Here is a 17,357-nt window from a genome sequence, read left to right on the forward strand (position 1 = left end):
AGAGTGATGAAATCTGATTGAAATAGCTCAGCTACCCTGCACACAGCCATGTGATTGCATGAACAAGTGAAGAGCACACTCAGGAACTTTTCAGGCAGCACCAACCTCAGCTGAAGGCCCTTTGCAAGCCCCATGGCATGCAGAGTTCTGTGATCTAAACCACAGCAGAACACAGGATTGCAGGCCTCAGGTGCAAGTGTAGCTTAAGAGAATCACAGAACACACTGGCCTGGAAGGGATCTTCAGAAGCCATCTAGTCTAACACCCCCCTCTATTCACCCCCCCTGCAGTCAGCAGGCACAGCTCAGGAGGCTGCTCAGAGCCCAGTCAAGCCTGATCTTGACTCCCTCCAGGGAGACAGCCTCCACCATGTCCCCGGTCCAGTGTTTCACCACCCTCATGGTAAAGATGATCTAACATCCAATCTAAATGTGCCCTGCTCTAGCTCCAAACCACTGCCCCTTAAAAGAAACCCCAACCTTAGGGTCCTCAGCAGCTGCACTCAGAACTAATCACCTGAACCATAAGAGGAAGCCCACGGCACAATCCCATCAGGGAAACAAAAGGATGGTTCTGTGAACATCAGGTTTGTACTGGTCATGAGTGGTCCTCTCCAGAGCAGGATGCAATGACCCTTCTCACCCCTGTGCTCCATCTTTTGCGCCTCCTTGTATTGCCCTGCTCGTGTCAGTGTTCCTCAAACTCTGCACCACACCAGATGGCTTACCCACCCCAAGGCCACGCTGGAATAACACAGAGGCCTTTGTAAGAAAAAATAAATATTTTATTTAATTTTAGAAGCTGGATGCTCCTGGCTCCTCTTCACTGCATTCAGACTCCATCTTCCTCTGCAAGTACAAAGCACACTGATAGCAGGGGAGAGTAAAACCACCATCAGCCACCACACACGACACAGAGGGAGTCAGCCCAGCACAACAGGTCATGCACCTCAAGGCTTTCTTGGACCTTAAGTTCTCAGGTCAGACTTGAGGTTAAACAAACAACATTCACATTTCATCCACTTCGATGTCAGAGCCGAAATGACTTTGTTTTACTACTCTAGCAATGGTGCCACGGCCCAGCTGCTTCAGGAGTTCACCAGCTCACTCTCACTGCCCTCACGGGTTCGGTCGGGGCAGATCTACGCCGTTACTCACCCCTCAGCTCCTCAGTTTAGGTACTTTGGGTGGTGGTCCTCACAAGATTTTAAATATCTGCAGTTCCCCCTTGTAGTTTCAGTGGTAAATTAGAGGGAAAATTACATTAATTCCAGCTCCACAAGTCGGTTTCCCTAAATTTCTATTTGCCTGTGCTTTTCTAAGTGCTGATTTATAGTCCAGGTTGTTTTGAAAGTTCAATGTTCAGAAAAAACATTTCAGAAAAGCAGGTTTTTCAACAGCTTTCAGTTGAATTAACATCTAAGAAGCAGCTGCTCTATTGTTCCCCTTTCTCCTTGCTGACCATCACCCACCCCATTCATGGCTATTTCTCCTTTGACCACCTACAGCATTTAGAGGACAGTTTATTTGATGCTGCAGGGCTGAAAAGCTTCAAACAATGGTTCTATCTTGGCTCTACAAAAGAAAGATTCAACTGTTTTATATAACATTGAGATGAATCAAGGGCAAATTTCAGGCAGGAGCTGCACAATACATCACAGGATGATAGGCAACAGGCAGGACACCAACTACTTACTTGTCCACATGTTGTCCTGGTCCCTCCATATACCACTGGGCATCATGCTGGATGTGCTCACGCTCTGCTCCTGAGCTGGAAAAACATTCAGAAGTTCAACCCATGGAGATTTTGAGATCTTTTGTACAAACCCATAACTACAAAGGTGCTTTTAACCACCACTGTCAAGATATCACCAAAACCCAAAACAGAGCCTGGGTGCTGAACCCCACAGCAGGTTCAAGTTCTACCCTTTCACTCACACCAATTTCTCAAGCCACCAACCCAAAGGTGATTGAACATCAAGTGTCCAAGAAGCCTTTGTTATTTCCCCCATGCTCCAAACAAGATCAGAAGTTTTGCTTACTTCCCATGGATGAGCACTCCAGTTTCACTCAGCTTTCATCTTCACCTAAAGGATAACAACTGAAGTTATTAAGGTAATACACAAAAAAATCTGACCATTTCAAAACTAACTTAAAAATCAAGGTTTTAAGATACATGGACTGATTAGTTACAAGGTGTATGTGTGGGGGGAAATTTACAGATTATTCCAAAAGACTAAGTGGAAGAAATAAGGGGCAGAAATAGGCTAGCCTGAGCACTCATGAAGAGATGAAGAAATATGCAGGTAGTTGACTGCAGAACTGCACCTTGTCTGAGCACAAACCGTAACCACCAGTCTGATACAGTGAGGTTTGATGGCAGCCAGAGGTATACTATCCCTTATGTGAAGGCATTCACAATTTTGTCAAGCTACTTCAACTCTTTTCACCCTAATCTTGTCTCCTTTCCTCCCCTTCACAAAGGAGTGCAGTGTCCCTGACTCCTGTAGTCCTACAAGTGCTTCAAAAGCCAAAGGAAGACACTGGAGGTCAGCACTGTCAGTCACAGCTTTTGTTCTTAGCAAGGTTCTTTCCTTCTGAAGACCCACCCCACCCTTTTGCTGCAGCTAAGTCAAGGGTGAACTGCAATGGGCAGCAGCCAGGGGTGCAGTGTGAGGTTCTGTGCACACCTCTGGTAGGGAGACAAATCACACCATGGTCACAGTGTGATCTGACCAGGAGGGGCCAAGTTCAAAGTTTAGTCTCAGACCCGCCACCTGGGTTTTATCACGGCCCTCAGGAGCAGCAGAGTATGCACGTTTTGTTTTCTATGTCATAGCAACAAACACCATGCATAAGGGATACTATATCTTTGTGCATCCTTTTTAACACTCCAGATTCACTTATAGCCACACTTCTCCCAGCCCTCCCCAGTTAGCTCTTCAGTACTGGTGTTCAGAAGCAACATTTATAGAGATGGGGTATTCACAGACCACTGCGGGATTGCACAGCCAAGTCCTAACATGTCAATCATTATCTAGCAGCAATGACAGAGGTGGGAAAAGGCCAATCCTCCCTTTTTTTCCTTTTCCAGTAAGCAGCTATTTAACAGCCCCACTAGCTGGTATGAGGAGAAGAGAAAAAAATGTATCTGAAGCTAATTAGCTGATTCCAAACTTGCTAGGAAGTGGAAGAAGGCAAGTCATTAACCCAGAGCAGCATACTTTGAATGTATCCTTTCCAACATACTTAGCCTCATTTAACATAATGGAACAAGCCACTGGCCTTCCTGATCCTGTCACTGCAGCTGGCAATGATTAACAGAGACATGCAACCCCAGTACTGCTCGAGTCCTAAACTACTCACAGGCCTCAGTGTTTAGCTATGGGGAGAACTGCAAGCAAATCAACACTGTGTATGCTTAAATGTTACAGTAAAGCCCCCATCCACGCTGTGCTGGGCTCTCCTGACAGCACCAGTACCTGATCTGAGGGCCTAGCAGGTACGCAAATGTATTCTGACACCACACTTCTGAGCTTCAGGTAAGCTTTTGAGAAAAAGTATTTTTTCATAATACAGGGATAAAACCAAGATGAAACACAATGCAAGCACTTTAATGTCATTACTTGTACCCACTTGTTACAGACTGATTTAGAGCAGACATAGCTATTTGCTTTTAAAGTTAGCTACCACACCAAGTTTCATTACTGCAGACAGTCAGAGCTGGTATGAGACCCACGGTTCAGTCACAAATTGCTTGCTCCAAGAGTGTCAAAAAACTGCTAGGTTCAAGTATGTAGAACAAGGCAGATGTGCCAATAACCCCTCCACAACATTCCTGCAGGTCAAGTATCCGGAGCACACTGGAGTAACTAGTCAGGTCTGAGCACTGGGTTAGAGTTTACCACTGCAGTTTTGCTAGGTGACACCATGCAGGCTGCCACTGGTTTTGCTGCTGAAGCCCTAGTCACAGGTAAGAGTAAAGCCACCCCAAGAAGCCAAACTGACTTGTGACAGTGGTGTCACTGCTTGACTAGCTGGAGTTTGGCTACACTCACTGTGGTGTAACCCAAGACCTGCTGTTCTGATCTTAAGGTGCAGCTGCTGCTTCAGGCTTTCAATGGAACATAAGAAGATAATTAGAGCAGGGCAAGGCTCTCCAGCAGATCCTGCGTTCACCAGCAAGAATCGTGCCTGGAAGATGACACAGAAGGGTCCAAACATGACAGTAATACCAGAAATAAGAATGCAAAGCAGAACTTTGCAGAGCAAGGAGGGAAACACATTACACCACCTCTGAAACAAACTAAGCATCAGACAAGAGCTAGAGATCATGTGCTGAAAACAAGGGACCTTGAAATTCAGGTTGAAGAGCTAATGCAAAAGATCTGCAGATCAGCATGTCTGGATGTCTGGAAACATAAAGCATGTTAATAATCCTGAAACACTACATTCAGTGCTCCTAGTAATGAAGAGTTTAGAATTACATCCCCAAGACTGATGAAAAATGAAATTGAGCATTACACTACCAAGATGAGCCTATGATGCAGAAATACAGAACCTCACCACTGTCAATTAAAGGCAGAAGAATGCATTATGCTTGTCAGTCAAGGATTAAAATAGACAACTGGAATGTCCAATAAGCTCTGAGAAACTGCTCACAGGGATATTCAAGCACTCACGTGTTTGTCCTCAAAAAAAACAATACTCCCCACCAGTCTCCAAGCTGTCTGTATTAGCAGGCTGGGAGTGCACCCGAGGCCAGAGCAGTGATTCTAAAGCATTTCCTACCGAGCCAGGACCCTACAGAGGGATGTGCTGAGGATGGGCCACTGGGTCACTAGAGAGAGCATAAACAGTCCTTTTCTAGGTACTGACAGCACCTAGGTGACTAGTTGAGCTCAAGTCTAAGACCACATTCCCTCTTCCCCACAGAGCTCATCTAAGAATACCTCGGTTACATCAGAACTAAGAAAGCCACACAAGCCGAGTTGATATGCACAAAGGAATCGGGTCTGAAAACGCTCATCTGAGAACCACAGCCAGTTGCTTGTTGCCTCTGAACAAGACAAAGCTTCAAACCGAAAACCACGCGGCTTTGCTGCAAGCTCAACATATACAGGTATGGAGAGTGCTGCACTGTAATTCCACAGTCAGAAGTGTGATGTCAGAATACCCACAGGTATAAGATTACATAGAAAGTCACCAAGTTAGATGATATTGCTTGTTACCTACCTGTACGCAGTCGGCAATGAGAATCTTGGAGCAAGCAGGAATACTACATCCGGGTCCTAATGTCCATTGCCATTTGTGGGACTACGTTCCTCACAGTTATGAACTGCAGAAATGCTGGCTAAGTGCAGTTATGTAGCAGGCCACTAGTTTGGGGCTTTTTTAAAGTGTAAATTGCAGTCTCAAACTCCAGCAAAAACTTGCTGCCACAATAAATGGTTGCCAAGGAGAAGCCAAGATTTTTTTTTTTCCTACCACAAAAATACCACAAAATCTCAAAAGCAGTTGCAGTTTCTCATCAGCTGTTATGAATGATTAGTGTAATGTGTCTACACCAGAAGAGATTATTCTGTATTCATTCCTGAGAAAGCATGAAGATAGGTGTGTAATGATACCACTTTCTACATGCTGCAGTTTTTAGAGATCCCAGTGTCAAAATGGGCTCAATTTTGATAAAGCAAGCTAAATTGCAACAGCCAATGTCCTCCAAGTCCAGTACAAAAATGTGGTTATGTGATTCAGACCATCCAAAACCAGGTCTGACCAACAAAGCACCTCTCTAAACATGTTTATGTTTTGATTTTTTTTAAAAGCTTCAATTCTACCAATCTGATTTTAGATTTAAAAAAGAGAGTCCAAAACCTCCTAGGAACAGAGCAAAGGAACTTAACTTTCTCACCTCCCACATTTAGCAGCTTTAGCAGATTTTCAAGTTGACATGTTTGCCAGCTTTTAAAGACACCACCTTTAAAAGGTCTTGTGAAGAAGTTGGCTAGTTCATTGTATGCCTGTTTTAATACATCCAACTCAAAGCAGAACTTGTTTTAGAAGCTCTGCTTCTGCAGCTCCCAACAAAGCTAGATTTAACCCAACTTTCTGATGTTTTGAAAACTGCCAAATCTTGCAGGGTAGTTACTCAGCATGGTTTTGCAACTCAGCTATTTTTGATACCTAGCAACGGTAGCTTACGTACAAAACAGGGGGTACCAAAAGACAACCTCTGTAAGGTACAAGGACATCAGCATCCTTCACTCTTCCAAGTTACAGAACTACAAAAGAACATACTTTAGGATATGCACCAGCATCTCTTTAATAAAGAATGACATGTAATCTGAAAAATAAACTGAAAAAAATTAATTTAATGTTTAAAGTTCAGAATTCCCCATCTCAAGACACCGCCGACCTTTTGCGGGTGTCCCACGAACACCCTCCAGGAAACAAATGCATTCATTAACACTACTTCAATCAAGCAAATTGCATTGGTACTGCTCATTTTCAAACTAAGTGTCCAATACAAGTACTCCCAAATGCTTGGTCCACAGTTTGGGAACTGCCAATTGGGAATTTCCTCAATAGTAATTGATTGTGGTAGCATGTTAGCAACCCCCAAACTTTTCTGGGAGAGTTAAGAAGCCTTCAAGTGAGCAGAGCTGCTCTTTAATGCACTTCACACTCCCACCTCGGTGTTACCTGATAGCAGCTTCTCACAACATGCTACTTTTTCATGTAAGGAGTAACAGCACTTCCAGTGAGCACTTCAAGAGGGATCGTATCATCTGCACTCTCAAATACTGCAAAAATCTGATACTGAAGTTTTAACTCACAGAGAAAAAAAAAATAGCATAGAATTTAGAATTAGCCAATGCTTAGCACAAGGAATGGATAAAAAAAGATCTTTGGAAGATTAAAAAGCTACTCACAGAATGCTGGGTAGGTTGGGGAATGGTGTGAAGGTACAGCCAAAATAACTTTACCTACTTTTGTGCCAAGCAGGTTGATGTATCCTGCATTAACACCAAGGTATTTGACACTGGGAAGTCACGTTCCCAGCTTCTCTGGTACAATGTAATAAATAAGCAAAGAAACTACCTTAGCAATGAGTCCAGAATGCTTTGAGAGTCTTCTGGGGCTTAATGAAATGAACAGCAAGCTAACGAATTCAGCAAATCTTCTACAAAAGAACCTTAAAGGGAGTTTATTTGCACTGTGTAGTATTAACTATTAAACTCCAGATTCAGATACTACTTTTGAAGCATTATCTCCAAACATCAATAATAAAAGAGCGATAACCATCATGCAAGCAAGCTAATTTCTGTAGTTTACATAATTTGCCCACCAGCTACACGATTTAAAGGATAGTTCCTGCAGTCCTCATAATACAAATGATTGTATTCTGAACTAGGCAAATTAGTCCACCCAATTAGCATGAGGACATAAGCAAGTTAACTTTAAATCACTCCAGTAACACGTCTGGTCTTTTTGCCAAGCAATTTCAGGTACAATACGGAGCAAGGCCAGATCCTGTAATCGCAGAGAGCTTAAGAGCATATAAATATCACATTAACAATCCTTTAGTTCTGAAGTCAGCCAATACAAGTCATTCTATCATTTTGTCTTTTTTAAAGTAACCATTGCTAGACTTCTGCTTCAAGTCTTTGAAAGATTCCAAAGCAGTAACTGCCAAGGTGGTTACGTGCTACCATCCCACCACCCGTTATCCAGAGCTAAAAGAGGACATGTTACATACTGCACTGCTTGCAGCGTAGCTTCGGTTATTGTCTTACAGCACTTGCAAGATTTGCATTTACTTCCTTATTGCAGCACAATTAATGCTCAAAAAACCTGCACCTTACTGGAAAGTTTGGCTACTGTTTGGCCCAATCTTAGGCTAGAGGCATTCTGGGAAGAGATCTCTCTTCACTCCAGTTCCACACCCTGGTCTGGTTTGACCTCTGTTCAGGACTCTGGGTTTACTGCACAAGGTGTGGTATTAAAGCCTCGTACGTTTAACCACGAATGGCAAGAAGAGTTACTACATTTAGTTTTCTATTTATTTGAAGCACAGTAAAAAAAAGTTGGTACACTTTGGGAATTCAGTGGCACAAGGTACACTGCCATCAAGTTAGGGACGTTATACATCAAAAAAACAGCTAAATTTGTTTTGAAACACTGCATTACATAATTAAGTTGTACTCGCCCAAACAGACCACTTACAAATATTAGGTCAGTAAGTTTCTAACATCCATAAAAACGTAGCTTTCTTACTAAAATGCAAGAATTAAAAAGTTGGTGTCTAAACAAGACAGACAAAAAACAAACTGGAATGAAACTACAGGTCACATCTAAAATCGGGGCTTTTTGTTTGGGCCTTCATATTCTTCTCTCCCTCTACCATATCCTGTCGGTGTTCCAGGCCCCATTCCTCTAGGACCCTGGCCACCCACGGGCCCCGCACCTCCCTGCCCAAAGCGTTCAGGACGCTATTGGAACAGAATTAACAGTTCATTATAGGTAGTTGATGTCCATGTGTGTTAAGTATATATTTTTAGAAGGTTCCGTAGTCAAGGTTCGTCGATACAATCACCATTGAGCCGATCCACAGGTACCGGGAACATAGAAAGGAAAAAAGGGTAATTTAAAAATTAGTTTATTGTCATACATGCCTTGAGGTATGTTCCCACTTGATGCATTCTCATACATCTGTTACAAAGAACAGATCCTCCCTGCAGTGCTAGAAATGTAAGCATTAGTGCAGATGTGAATTCAAAACAACTTTTCCAAATGAGCTCTAGCAATTTTCAACCAAGTTAATGCAAACAGCTTGCAAACTTCTCACCTTTAGTGCAGGAAAAGCTTACAGATTACATCACTGTCATTTCCACGAGCCTAGCCAGAGAATGACTCTTCAGTTCGCTCAAGTATGAGCTGACATTCATCAAATGTCGTGGTAAACAGAATGCCTACTCACCAGTTAATGGCATGTGCTGCAATAGAGACCATGTGCTTTTCAAGATGGGTTAACAGACTAGGTCTGCTGACTAAACTGCAGAGGCCTTAGGCAGTAACCAAAACTGAGAGTGAGCACTACTGGATTGCAAGAAGAAAAAAAATAAGTGAAAAAAGCTAATGAGCAGTGATTTACCTAACCAACGCAATTGCTCGCTCAAAAGACTTGCATTTGTTAACATCCCACGGACCCCAGAGCTGCTGCTGCAGAATATGCAAAACTTCTTCCAAAAATTACAATTTATTCCCTTTCCAGTTGGAACTATGCACAGAGGGCTGTGTGCATCGAGTCAGTATCTCCCTTCCCACCCCACCTTCACCACAAGGCTCTTGGCAAACTCACAACTTCACAGCATTGAAAGGTTTCACACCAAGATGTAAAAGCTAAATCAGCCTGCAGTAAAGCAGAGGCTTCAGGTCTTTTTACTAGTACCTCTATAGTTGCATGTACTTTGTTCAGTTACTGTACCAGCAGGTGTGATCAGCATTCCATCTACAGAACTGCCATTATAAAGTCAAAGATAAGTTTTAAACTTTCATTTCAAGCAAGTTTTCCACTACCGAGTAACGGAACAGTGGTAAGTTGGTTGTTACAAAAGGTTATCTGCAACTGAAAATGCACACTTCAAGTTCTGGACTTCTGAAAAGTGTCAATCCTTCCAAGGAAGGAATTTCGGGAGGATTACCTAGGCTCTTTCTGCCTAGTTCATGGCAGCTTGAGTTTAATCTCCAGTTCTGCTTAAAAGTTATCATCAGCCCAGTAACTGTGGCAGCACTGTGTGGCAGAGCCCCGTCCTACGAAACTCAAGGCAGTTAAACCATCTTCCTGTCACACCTTCTGCACATTAGCACCTTTTCAAGTCTTACACAAGTTCAGCATGCACCTGTACCATGAGTTTCAGGAGAAAAACGTACACAGCACTCATCACAGACTGCCTGACTGTTCACAGGAAGCTTAGGAACTGCTTCAGTATCAGTGGATTATCTGGATACATAAAGGCCAGCGGCACTGTCTACTGAATCAATGATGCTTTGCAAAGTTATCATTCCAAACATACGGTTCCCAAAAAACCAGAAGGTACTTAAGCTACTATGGTAGCTCACCACATTAAGCCAGAGGCCTAAACCCACCCAAAAATCATTTAGTTCAGGTTGTGCTACAGAGCATACACCCTTTCAGGAGGGTGAAAGCACACTGGTATCACCACCTAAGCCAACAGATCTCCGTCCTACCCACTCAGCATTTCTTTAATCTACATCCGTGCTTGCTTCAGTGTGCTAACACCACGTGGGCTGGCAGCCCATTCACACATATAGTGTGCCAAAAATTGTGCAGTTTGGAAACATACCTCAGGACATGAGATATGCCATGGCTTTAACAAACTCCACCTCTATAGTCATGCCCACCACCGGAAAACAACAGGCTGTCATTCCTTTGTGAGATAGGAGCCCCAAAAGGGCTACAGTCAAGGATGGCTGGAAGATGCCTAAAGCTAAAAACCAGCATTTCTGCTCTTCTATGGCAAACATCAGCACACATCAGTGATATGCTGTTCACCATTCATTACTTAAGTTAATCTGCTGCTGAAAGGACACTAGCAGATTGTTGAATGAACAGCATACCCATCCCAACATGCATCCAATCCTACCTAGGCTTGGAAGGGCCAAAATAAATGCAACGTTACACACAAGAAAGGAGGACAAAAATCGCTCTTGTCCTCAAGTACAGAATATCAAATACTGAAGAACCACTAAAGGAGGTGTTTTATTGATGGAATTTGGCAGATTCTCTATGGAATTTGTTGCTTTAAAAAAAAATCCTTCCAAGCCTAACAGTGACGCAGAATTTCCCAAGTCCAATGAAGTCAGAGTTAATTGCAAATATGCTGAGGAGCACATTTGAACTCACAAACAACTTCCGACTGTGTAAGCTACCATAATGGTTAACTACTCTAGCACTACGTACTGCCACACTACTCTGTGTGTTAAACACCTGACAAGAGAGTCAGCAGTTAACAGTGACATTTACACAACCAACCGAACACTGGCAGAGAAACTCAATTCCCAACCACAACATTTCCCTTGTGCTAAACTAAAGCCACCACGGGATACGTTACCATGTCACTTCCCATCATAGAACCACTCATGGCTGCTTGGCCAACTCCTGGATTAGCTTCATAACCTATTCCGCCACCACCTCCCAGAGGTGGAAATTTCTGTGCTGCAGAAGCATAAGGATCTAAGGAAGAGAAATATATAATCATCTTCTGGCAATTTCTGAGTTAACCACATAAAGGATTTATGGAAAAAATTCTTTACCTCCCATGTTCATTGTGGTGGCACCACCCATCCTCATGTCTCTCTCCCTCTGCATGGAAGAAATGGCTTTCAGCACAGATAATTAACTACTCCAACCCATCCTTTCAGGAGGCAAAGCACATCTACAGCCAACTACTACCATGGCAACTATGCAAAGACATTGTGTAAGCTAACTTCAAGGAAGCAAAACACATCAATTAAACAACAGTCTGGGTTGGAAGGGACCCCAAAGATCATCTAGTTCCAACCCCCTGCCATGGGCAGAGACACCTACTACAACAGGTCACTCAAGGTCCCATCCAGCTTGGCTTTGAACATGCCCAAGTTTGGAGCCTCCACAACTTTTGTGGGCGACCTGCTCCAGTGCCTCACCACCCTCATGGTGAAGAGCTGCTTCACAATGTCTCACCACAATCCAACTTCCAGTTTGAAGACATTACCCCTTGTCCTATCACCACGTGGCTTTGTAAGAAGCCCCTCTCCATCTCTCCTGCAGCTCCCTTTAAGTACTGGAAGGCTGCCCTAAGGTCTCCCCAGAGTCTGCTCTTCTCCAGGCTGAACAATCCCAACTGTCTCAGCCTGTCCTCACAAGAGAGATGGCTCCAGCCCTCTGATCATCTTCATGGCAATCCTCTTGTTGAAAACACACCAAAATCTCAATAATGAAAGGACATCAAAGAAATCCTGCACACAGTAACACATCCATCAAAATAATGATGATTTCACTTACTGGATCCATGTAACCCATTCTACTATAATTCTCTTCCCTCTGTCTTCTCATCTGCTCTTCCATCTCCCGCTGACGTATCATCATCTCCTCCTCCCTCCTGCGACGCTCCTCCTCCTGCCTGATCATCCCAAAGCAGACAAACCTCAGCAGTGCAGCACAACCAACACTTCCCACCAACATCAGTCCCATAAGCAATGAATAATTACACTTGAGCAAAAAAAGAGATACTCTATGATGCTCAAAATACTCAAGGGAAAAAAACTTACACTGCAGTTCAATTTCTCAAATACGAGCTGAAGCAGCAGTGGTGTTTCTTGAAAAATAAAAACTTTCATATGTAAGTCAAATTAAAAAAAGCAAAGAACACTGAAACCCCCCCAGTGAAAGCCAAACCAACCTCAGCTGGATTTCCTTGCGCTTCTGCATCTCTTGATTGTGGAGCTCTTCCATGCGTCTCAGCTCTTCCTGACGCCTCATGAGGTCTGCGGAAGTGAAACTTGTCAGCTGCTATGTCACAAACCAGGGATTTAAACTCAGGTTTGGATCTGATCAACTTCATCTTCACTGTGGCAGGGATCTGCCTTCAGAGTGCCAATATTTCTTAATACTACTGCAGTTAATTAAAAGCTGGAAATCAATCAGTTGCTTTTTGAGCCTGCCATTCTCAAGTTAGCCATTAGAAGCATGAATTTATTCATTAAACAGCCATACACCTAAAGCAAAAAGACGACACAGAACTCAAAGCCAATTACCTTGACGCAGGAGGTTTGCCTGATGCTCATGATAAGCATCTTCCATCTCACTTTCAAGTTTGTCCTTGGCATCTTTCATGTTTTTTGCTACTTGCTCTCTCTGCTGCTTTTCCATTTCATCTAAAGATTTCCACCTCTGGGAATATTCAAATTCAAAACTGCCAGGCTGAGCAAAACGGGGAGGAGTCTCTCTCTCCCTGCAAGAAGGAAGATGGTTTCAGATAGGGGAAACTAGAGGTCAATAAAAGATCACAAGCAGAAGAGCAAAATTGTCAGGGAACATCAAAGACTCCTGAAGATACCACCTCATAATTATGAGAAAACTTGCTGTGACAGATGCTGGTAACAGCACAGCTTTTGACAGGCTTTAACAGCAGCATTTAATCCAAAAATTCTACAAGTACTGTAGCAAAAATGGAGACTTCTGCACTGTAATACCCAAGCAAATCTTCTCACTTACAGTTCTACTGCATGTTTTTCTTGTTCTGAACTTCTTCCTTAGACACTCCACTGCTGGCAACTGTCAGGCCTTTGCCCGAGCTGCTCAAAACAACAGCAAATGGAGAGATGGGTTTTTTCAGTGCTGACTTACCCCAAGCACTGTGTCTAATAGGCAAGGAAAAAAAAAAAATCTTCACTTTGTTTTTAAATACTTTTCAAAATGCCTGAGGGCCAACAGTTTATTTTGGCACCTAAGGAAACTGGAGTTTAAATTCAGTAGCTAATGGAGCAAAACTAGGGAAGTTCAAAAGCTTTTCATGCATTAGCAATGTGAAGTATTGCAACATTTTAGGAACGCTAGACTAAGCTATGCTGGTTTTGAGACACTTCCTCAAACCTGAAAGTTTCTGGATCAAAGCAAGTCATTTTGAACACTTTCTCACACAAACAAGACTGCCTGGATACTCCTTACAGTCATTTTCCTTATGTGAGAAAAGACAACACTTCTGCAAACAGGTTTAACACACAGATCCTAACCTAAACCTGCAACTTGGAAAAACACTCCTACATTCTCTTATCTACTCATATAGTGAGCAGCTTTGTAAAGCAAACCCATAAGCAACTGGTTTTTATCACAGAGTTAAAATGTTACTTATTTATCACTTCATATAAAAACTTCAGCTTGATACTTCCCTATGAAATCAGCATAAGATATGCCTGAAGTAAGACAACAGCTCCCAACAATAGGATGAGCAAACATTTGAAGGCTGATTTTCAAGGGTTTCTACACATACCAAACCCCATATGTTACTGGGCTGCTATTTTAGGCTTTGCTGTTTGGGATACAATGCAGAAAACTGCTTATGTAAAGCTTCACGAATACATTAAACTAACCCATGTTACATTACCTAAAGCAAAACTACTATCAGAACTCCCAAGAACAGAAAATACTCAGATTTCAGAGTCTGTTTCTGAAAAAACATTCCGTCTCCTTCAGAGCCCGGGGCAATCTACAGCATCTACACACTCTTTACACCAAAGGACAAATGCCTACTTTTGATACATCGGATTCTTCTGAGCAAGCTTTTCTGGAAGACCATCTTCATCATCCAATTGTTCCAACGGTTCCACAATAACTGGCCTAGGAGTGCTGAACAAAAAAATAAATACTGATTTTACTGCTGTATCAGAACTTCTATTCTAACAAACTAGAAGCCAACAATTCAGTTCAGCTTCTAAACTGAAACTCCAAAGCAGCAAGGTACTTACGTTGTCAACAAAAACACTCCCTCAGTACACCGTTCAAATGCTTTTCGTGCAGCTGGCTTTGATGCAAACTCAACAATGCCTTTTCCCGTAGATCTACCTCGATCATCTACAATCACAACAGCTCTTTCCACTGGACCGAACTGGGAAAAAGCCTCCTCCAATAACTCGTTGGACACATAGGGTGAAAGATTACGCACGGAAAGAGCAGCAGCATGTGTGGCAAACCGAACACGAAGCTGTCTGCCCCTCATGGGGGTATCGTCCAGTTCTGCCTTCGCAATTTCTGCAAGGGCTCTAGATTCCTGGGGAGAGTTTAAGATCCAGTTTTAGAAAACCGAGCATAAATAACTACTTCGTGAAAATTAAACGGATGGACGCACAGTACGAAAAAAGCCTACCAATTTAATGAATCCAAAGCCTTTTCCCTTGTTGATAAAAACCTCTCCTGGCTCCCCATATTTGGCGAACAGTCTTTTAAAGTCTTCGTCTGTTATATCAGCAGGCAAATTCCCAACAAACAAGCGGCAACGCTGAGTATAGGTCTTCTCCCCGGGTCGCCTCAGAAGGGAGAGGTTAGCTTTAAATCCCTACAAAGAAGCAGACCAGTTGGAGCCATCACTACGCGCAGGCCCCGCCGCCTGCCCCGCCAAGCCGCGGCCTTCTCCCGCCGGGAAGCCCGGAGCACCACCTCCAGCGAATACAAACCCACACTGCCACAGACCCCTCAGGCTGCAGTCAGGAGCTGCCTGGGCACCTAGGGAACACGCACATCATGTTTAGGTGCCCACGAGGCCGGTTCCGCCGCCCGTCACCGCCGATCTCCGCTCGGGCCTCTCCCAAGCCCCCCGCCCCCGCGCTCCTCCCCTCAAGATGGCGGCGAAGGCGCGCGGAGCCGCCGGGCCCGGCCGCAGCCGCCGCCATCTTGTGGCTCGGGGAGGGGGGAGGGCGTCATGACTCACCTCGTCCGAGAGTTTCTCGCCGCCGCTGCCGCCACCGGCCGAGCCTTGCTGAGAGGAGAGGCTCTGCTGTCCCTGGTGCTGCTGCTGCCCGCGGCCCCGTGGCTCTCCGCCCGGCCCGCCGCGGTGCCCCGGCCCGCCCTTGTGCGGCCCTCCGGGTCCCTGTTGAGGGCCGCCCGGTCCCTTGGGCCCGCCACCGGGAGATTGTCCTTGTCCTTTCTTAGGGCCGCCGGCGGGGGTGGGGCTGGGGCTCGGTTTGGGCTGCGGCTGCCCTCCAGGGCCAGAAGGAGTAGAAGAGGGCGTCGAGACCGGGGTCTGCTGTTGCTGCTGCTGCTGTCCTGCGGGCAGTGTGGACGGCGGAGGCGCTCCTGGACCGGCCTGGCTGGCGGCAGCTCCCGCCGTGGTAGAGGCAGATGAAGAGGACGAAGAAGGCGGAGCAGAGGTTGACACAGGTGGCTTCGGAGGCTCAGGCTTCGGGCCTCCACCCGGTGGGCCGCCCGGGCCCTGCGGGCCGCCCCCCATAGGGCCGCGATTCTGGCCCATGCCCATGCCGGGCGGTGGAGATCGGAAATCGTGGTTAGGGCCGCCACGGCCACCGCCGCCGCCACGCCGGTGGAAGCCGCCTCCACCGCCGCCACGGCTACGGAACCGATCCCGCGACATGGTGGTGGCGGAGGGAAAAGGAATTAAAGAGCTGCTCCGGCCGCAACTGCTGCTCCTCAGAGCCCGCTGCTTAAAATGGCGGCGAGCTGATCGGCCTCGCCGCCGCCTTTGTCCGTCCCTAATATAGTTTCCCCGCCCCCGGAAACCACCTTCTCCACCCCGCTAACCAACCACCGGCCTCACCGGCGATGACCGACAGGCGGTGCCACCAATAACATGTCCGTATTCCGCTAGCTCTTTGATCTCATTGGAAAGAAGTCTGCCCTCTGCCGATTGGCTCACTTGACCACCGACGTTAGCACGAGCTGATCCGTTAACCTCCCGTGTGCTGATAGGGCAATTTGATCGGCGGGAGGAGAAGTCACGAAAGGCTCTCGGCTTGCGATTGGCTACCCGGGACGTCAGTGGGACGAGAGCCCGCCAGCCGGCCGGGGTCGGCTCCGCGTCGCGCAGGCTGGGGCCCCGGTCGCGTCCCAACCCCCCGACTAGGGCAGGCCACTCCGACTGGCTGCCAGCTACGGGAGACCGCTCGGATGCGAAGGGAATCGAGTTGCAGGACCTCGTGGCAACTCCGCCGAGCAGACACAGCCTTCGCCTGGAAAAGATGTGAAACAAATCTTTTTGCCAATAAATACATTTGGCTACTTTAGCATGGCCGGCAGCATTTGCTTCTACTAAGAAAGCAAATTTGACGTAATGCTCATCCAAGGCTGGCAGTGGAAAGCCGGTTCCAACATGAGGGGTCACTTTTCCTCATCTCCCTTTGGTGCACAGGGAAGAGCCCAAATGAACCCTTGGAACAGCAACCCACGATCGTGCTCATCTCCTGACAAGAAAGTGGATGTCAGACCCCTCCAATGTAAACCAATTACTCCTAGCTCAAAAATAAAACAGCTGCGAAAACTCACACTGCGTTCCATAACCTAATACAGAAAACAAGCCAAAAGTACTTCCCATCTCTTTAACATCGTTTCCAGGGGTGTTGTGCTGGTGCCATGCTGCTGTGACAACAATACGGCATGTTTATACTTGCACTCCATGAGTCTCCATCCATCACCCTCCCAAGCTCCCACTGAGGTTTCACATTCGGTTTCGGGGCTGAAGAACCAAACCCCAAAGGAAATCCGAGCGAAAGCCACATATTTGCTCTATTTTGCACAGAAACTGTAACTGTGGCATTGTGAGAAAGTATTACCCAGTAAATCTCATC

General features: G+C 45.4%; 1 protein-coding gene across 9 annotated transcripts; it reads right to left on the bottom strand.

Annotated features, from left to right (window-relative positions):
• Positions 1-768: 768 nt before the first annotated feature.
• Positions 769-16,271, bottom strand: SFPQ (splicing factor proline and glutamine rich). Of its 9 annotated transcripts, XR_008462761.1 has the most exons (13): positions 15,488-16,269; positions 14,927-15,115; positions 14,529-14,830; positions 14,314-14,409; positions 12,819-13,015; positions 12,464-12,548; positions 12,067-12,184; positions 11,337-11,385; positions 11,135-11,256; positions 2,042-8,491; positions 1,696-1,770; positions 1,158-1,226; positions 772-848 (listed from the first exon to the last, which is right to left on the bottom strand). XR_008462761.1 is itself a non-coding variant. In XM_054171036.1 (11 exons), the coding sequence occupies exons 1-10, from the start codon at positions 16,145-16,147 to the stop codon at positions 2,066-2,068; spliced, it is 1,839 nt and encodes a 612-aa protein (XP_054027011.1). In that variant the 5' UTR covers positions 16,148-16,269; the 3' UTR covers positions 860-1,770; positions 2,042-2,065. The 9 variants fall into 9 exon arrangements, 2 of the variants coding, with proteins under 2 accessions (XP_054027011.1, XP_054027012.1); XR_008462764.1 differs by lacking the exon at positions 1,158-1,226 and having other exon boundaries at positions 769-848; positions 2,042-2,086; XR_008462759.1 differs by lacking the exon at positions 1,158-1,226 and having other exon boundaries at positions 769-848.
• Positions 16,272-17,357: the final 1,086 nt, after the last annotated feature.

Source organism: Dryobates pubescens, chromosome 20, assembly GCF_014839835.1.
Source record: "Dryobates pubescens isolate bDryPub1 chromosome 20, bDryPub1.pri, whole genome shotgun sequence".
Classification (NCBI taxonomy): domain Eukaryota; kingdom Metazoa; phylum Chordata; class Aves; order Piciformes; family Picidae; genus Dryobates; species Dryobates pubescens.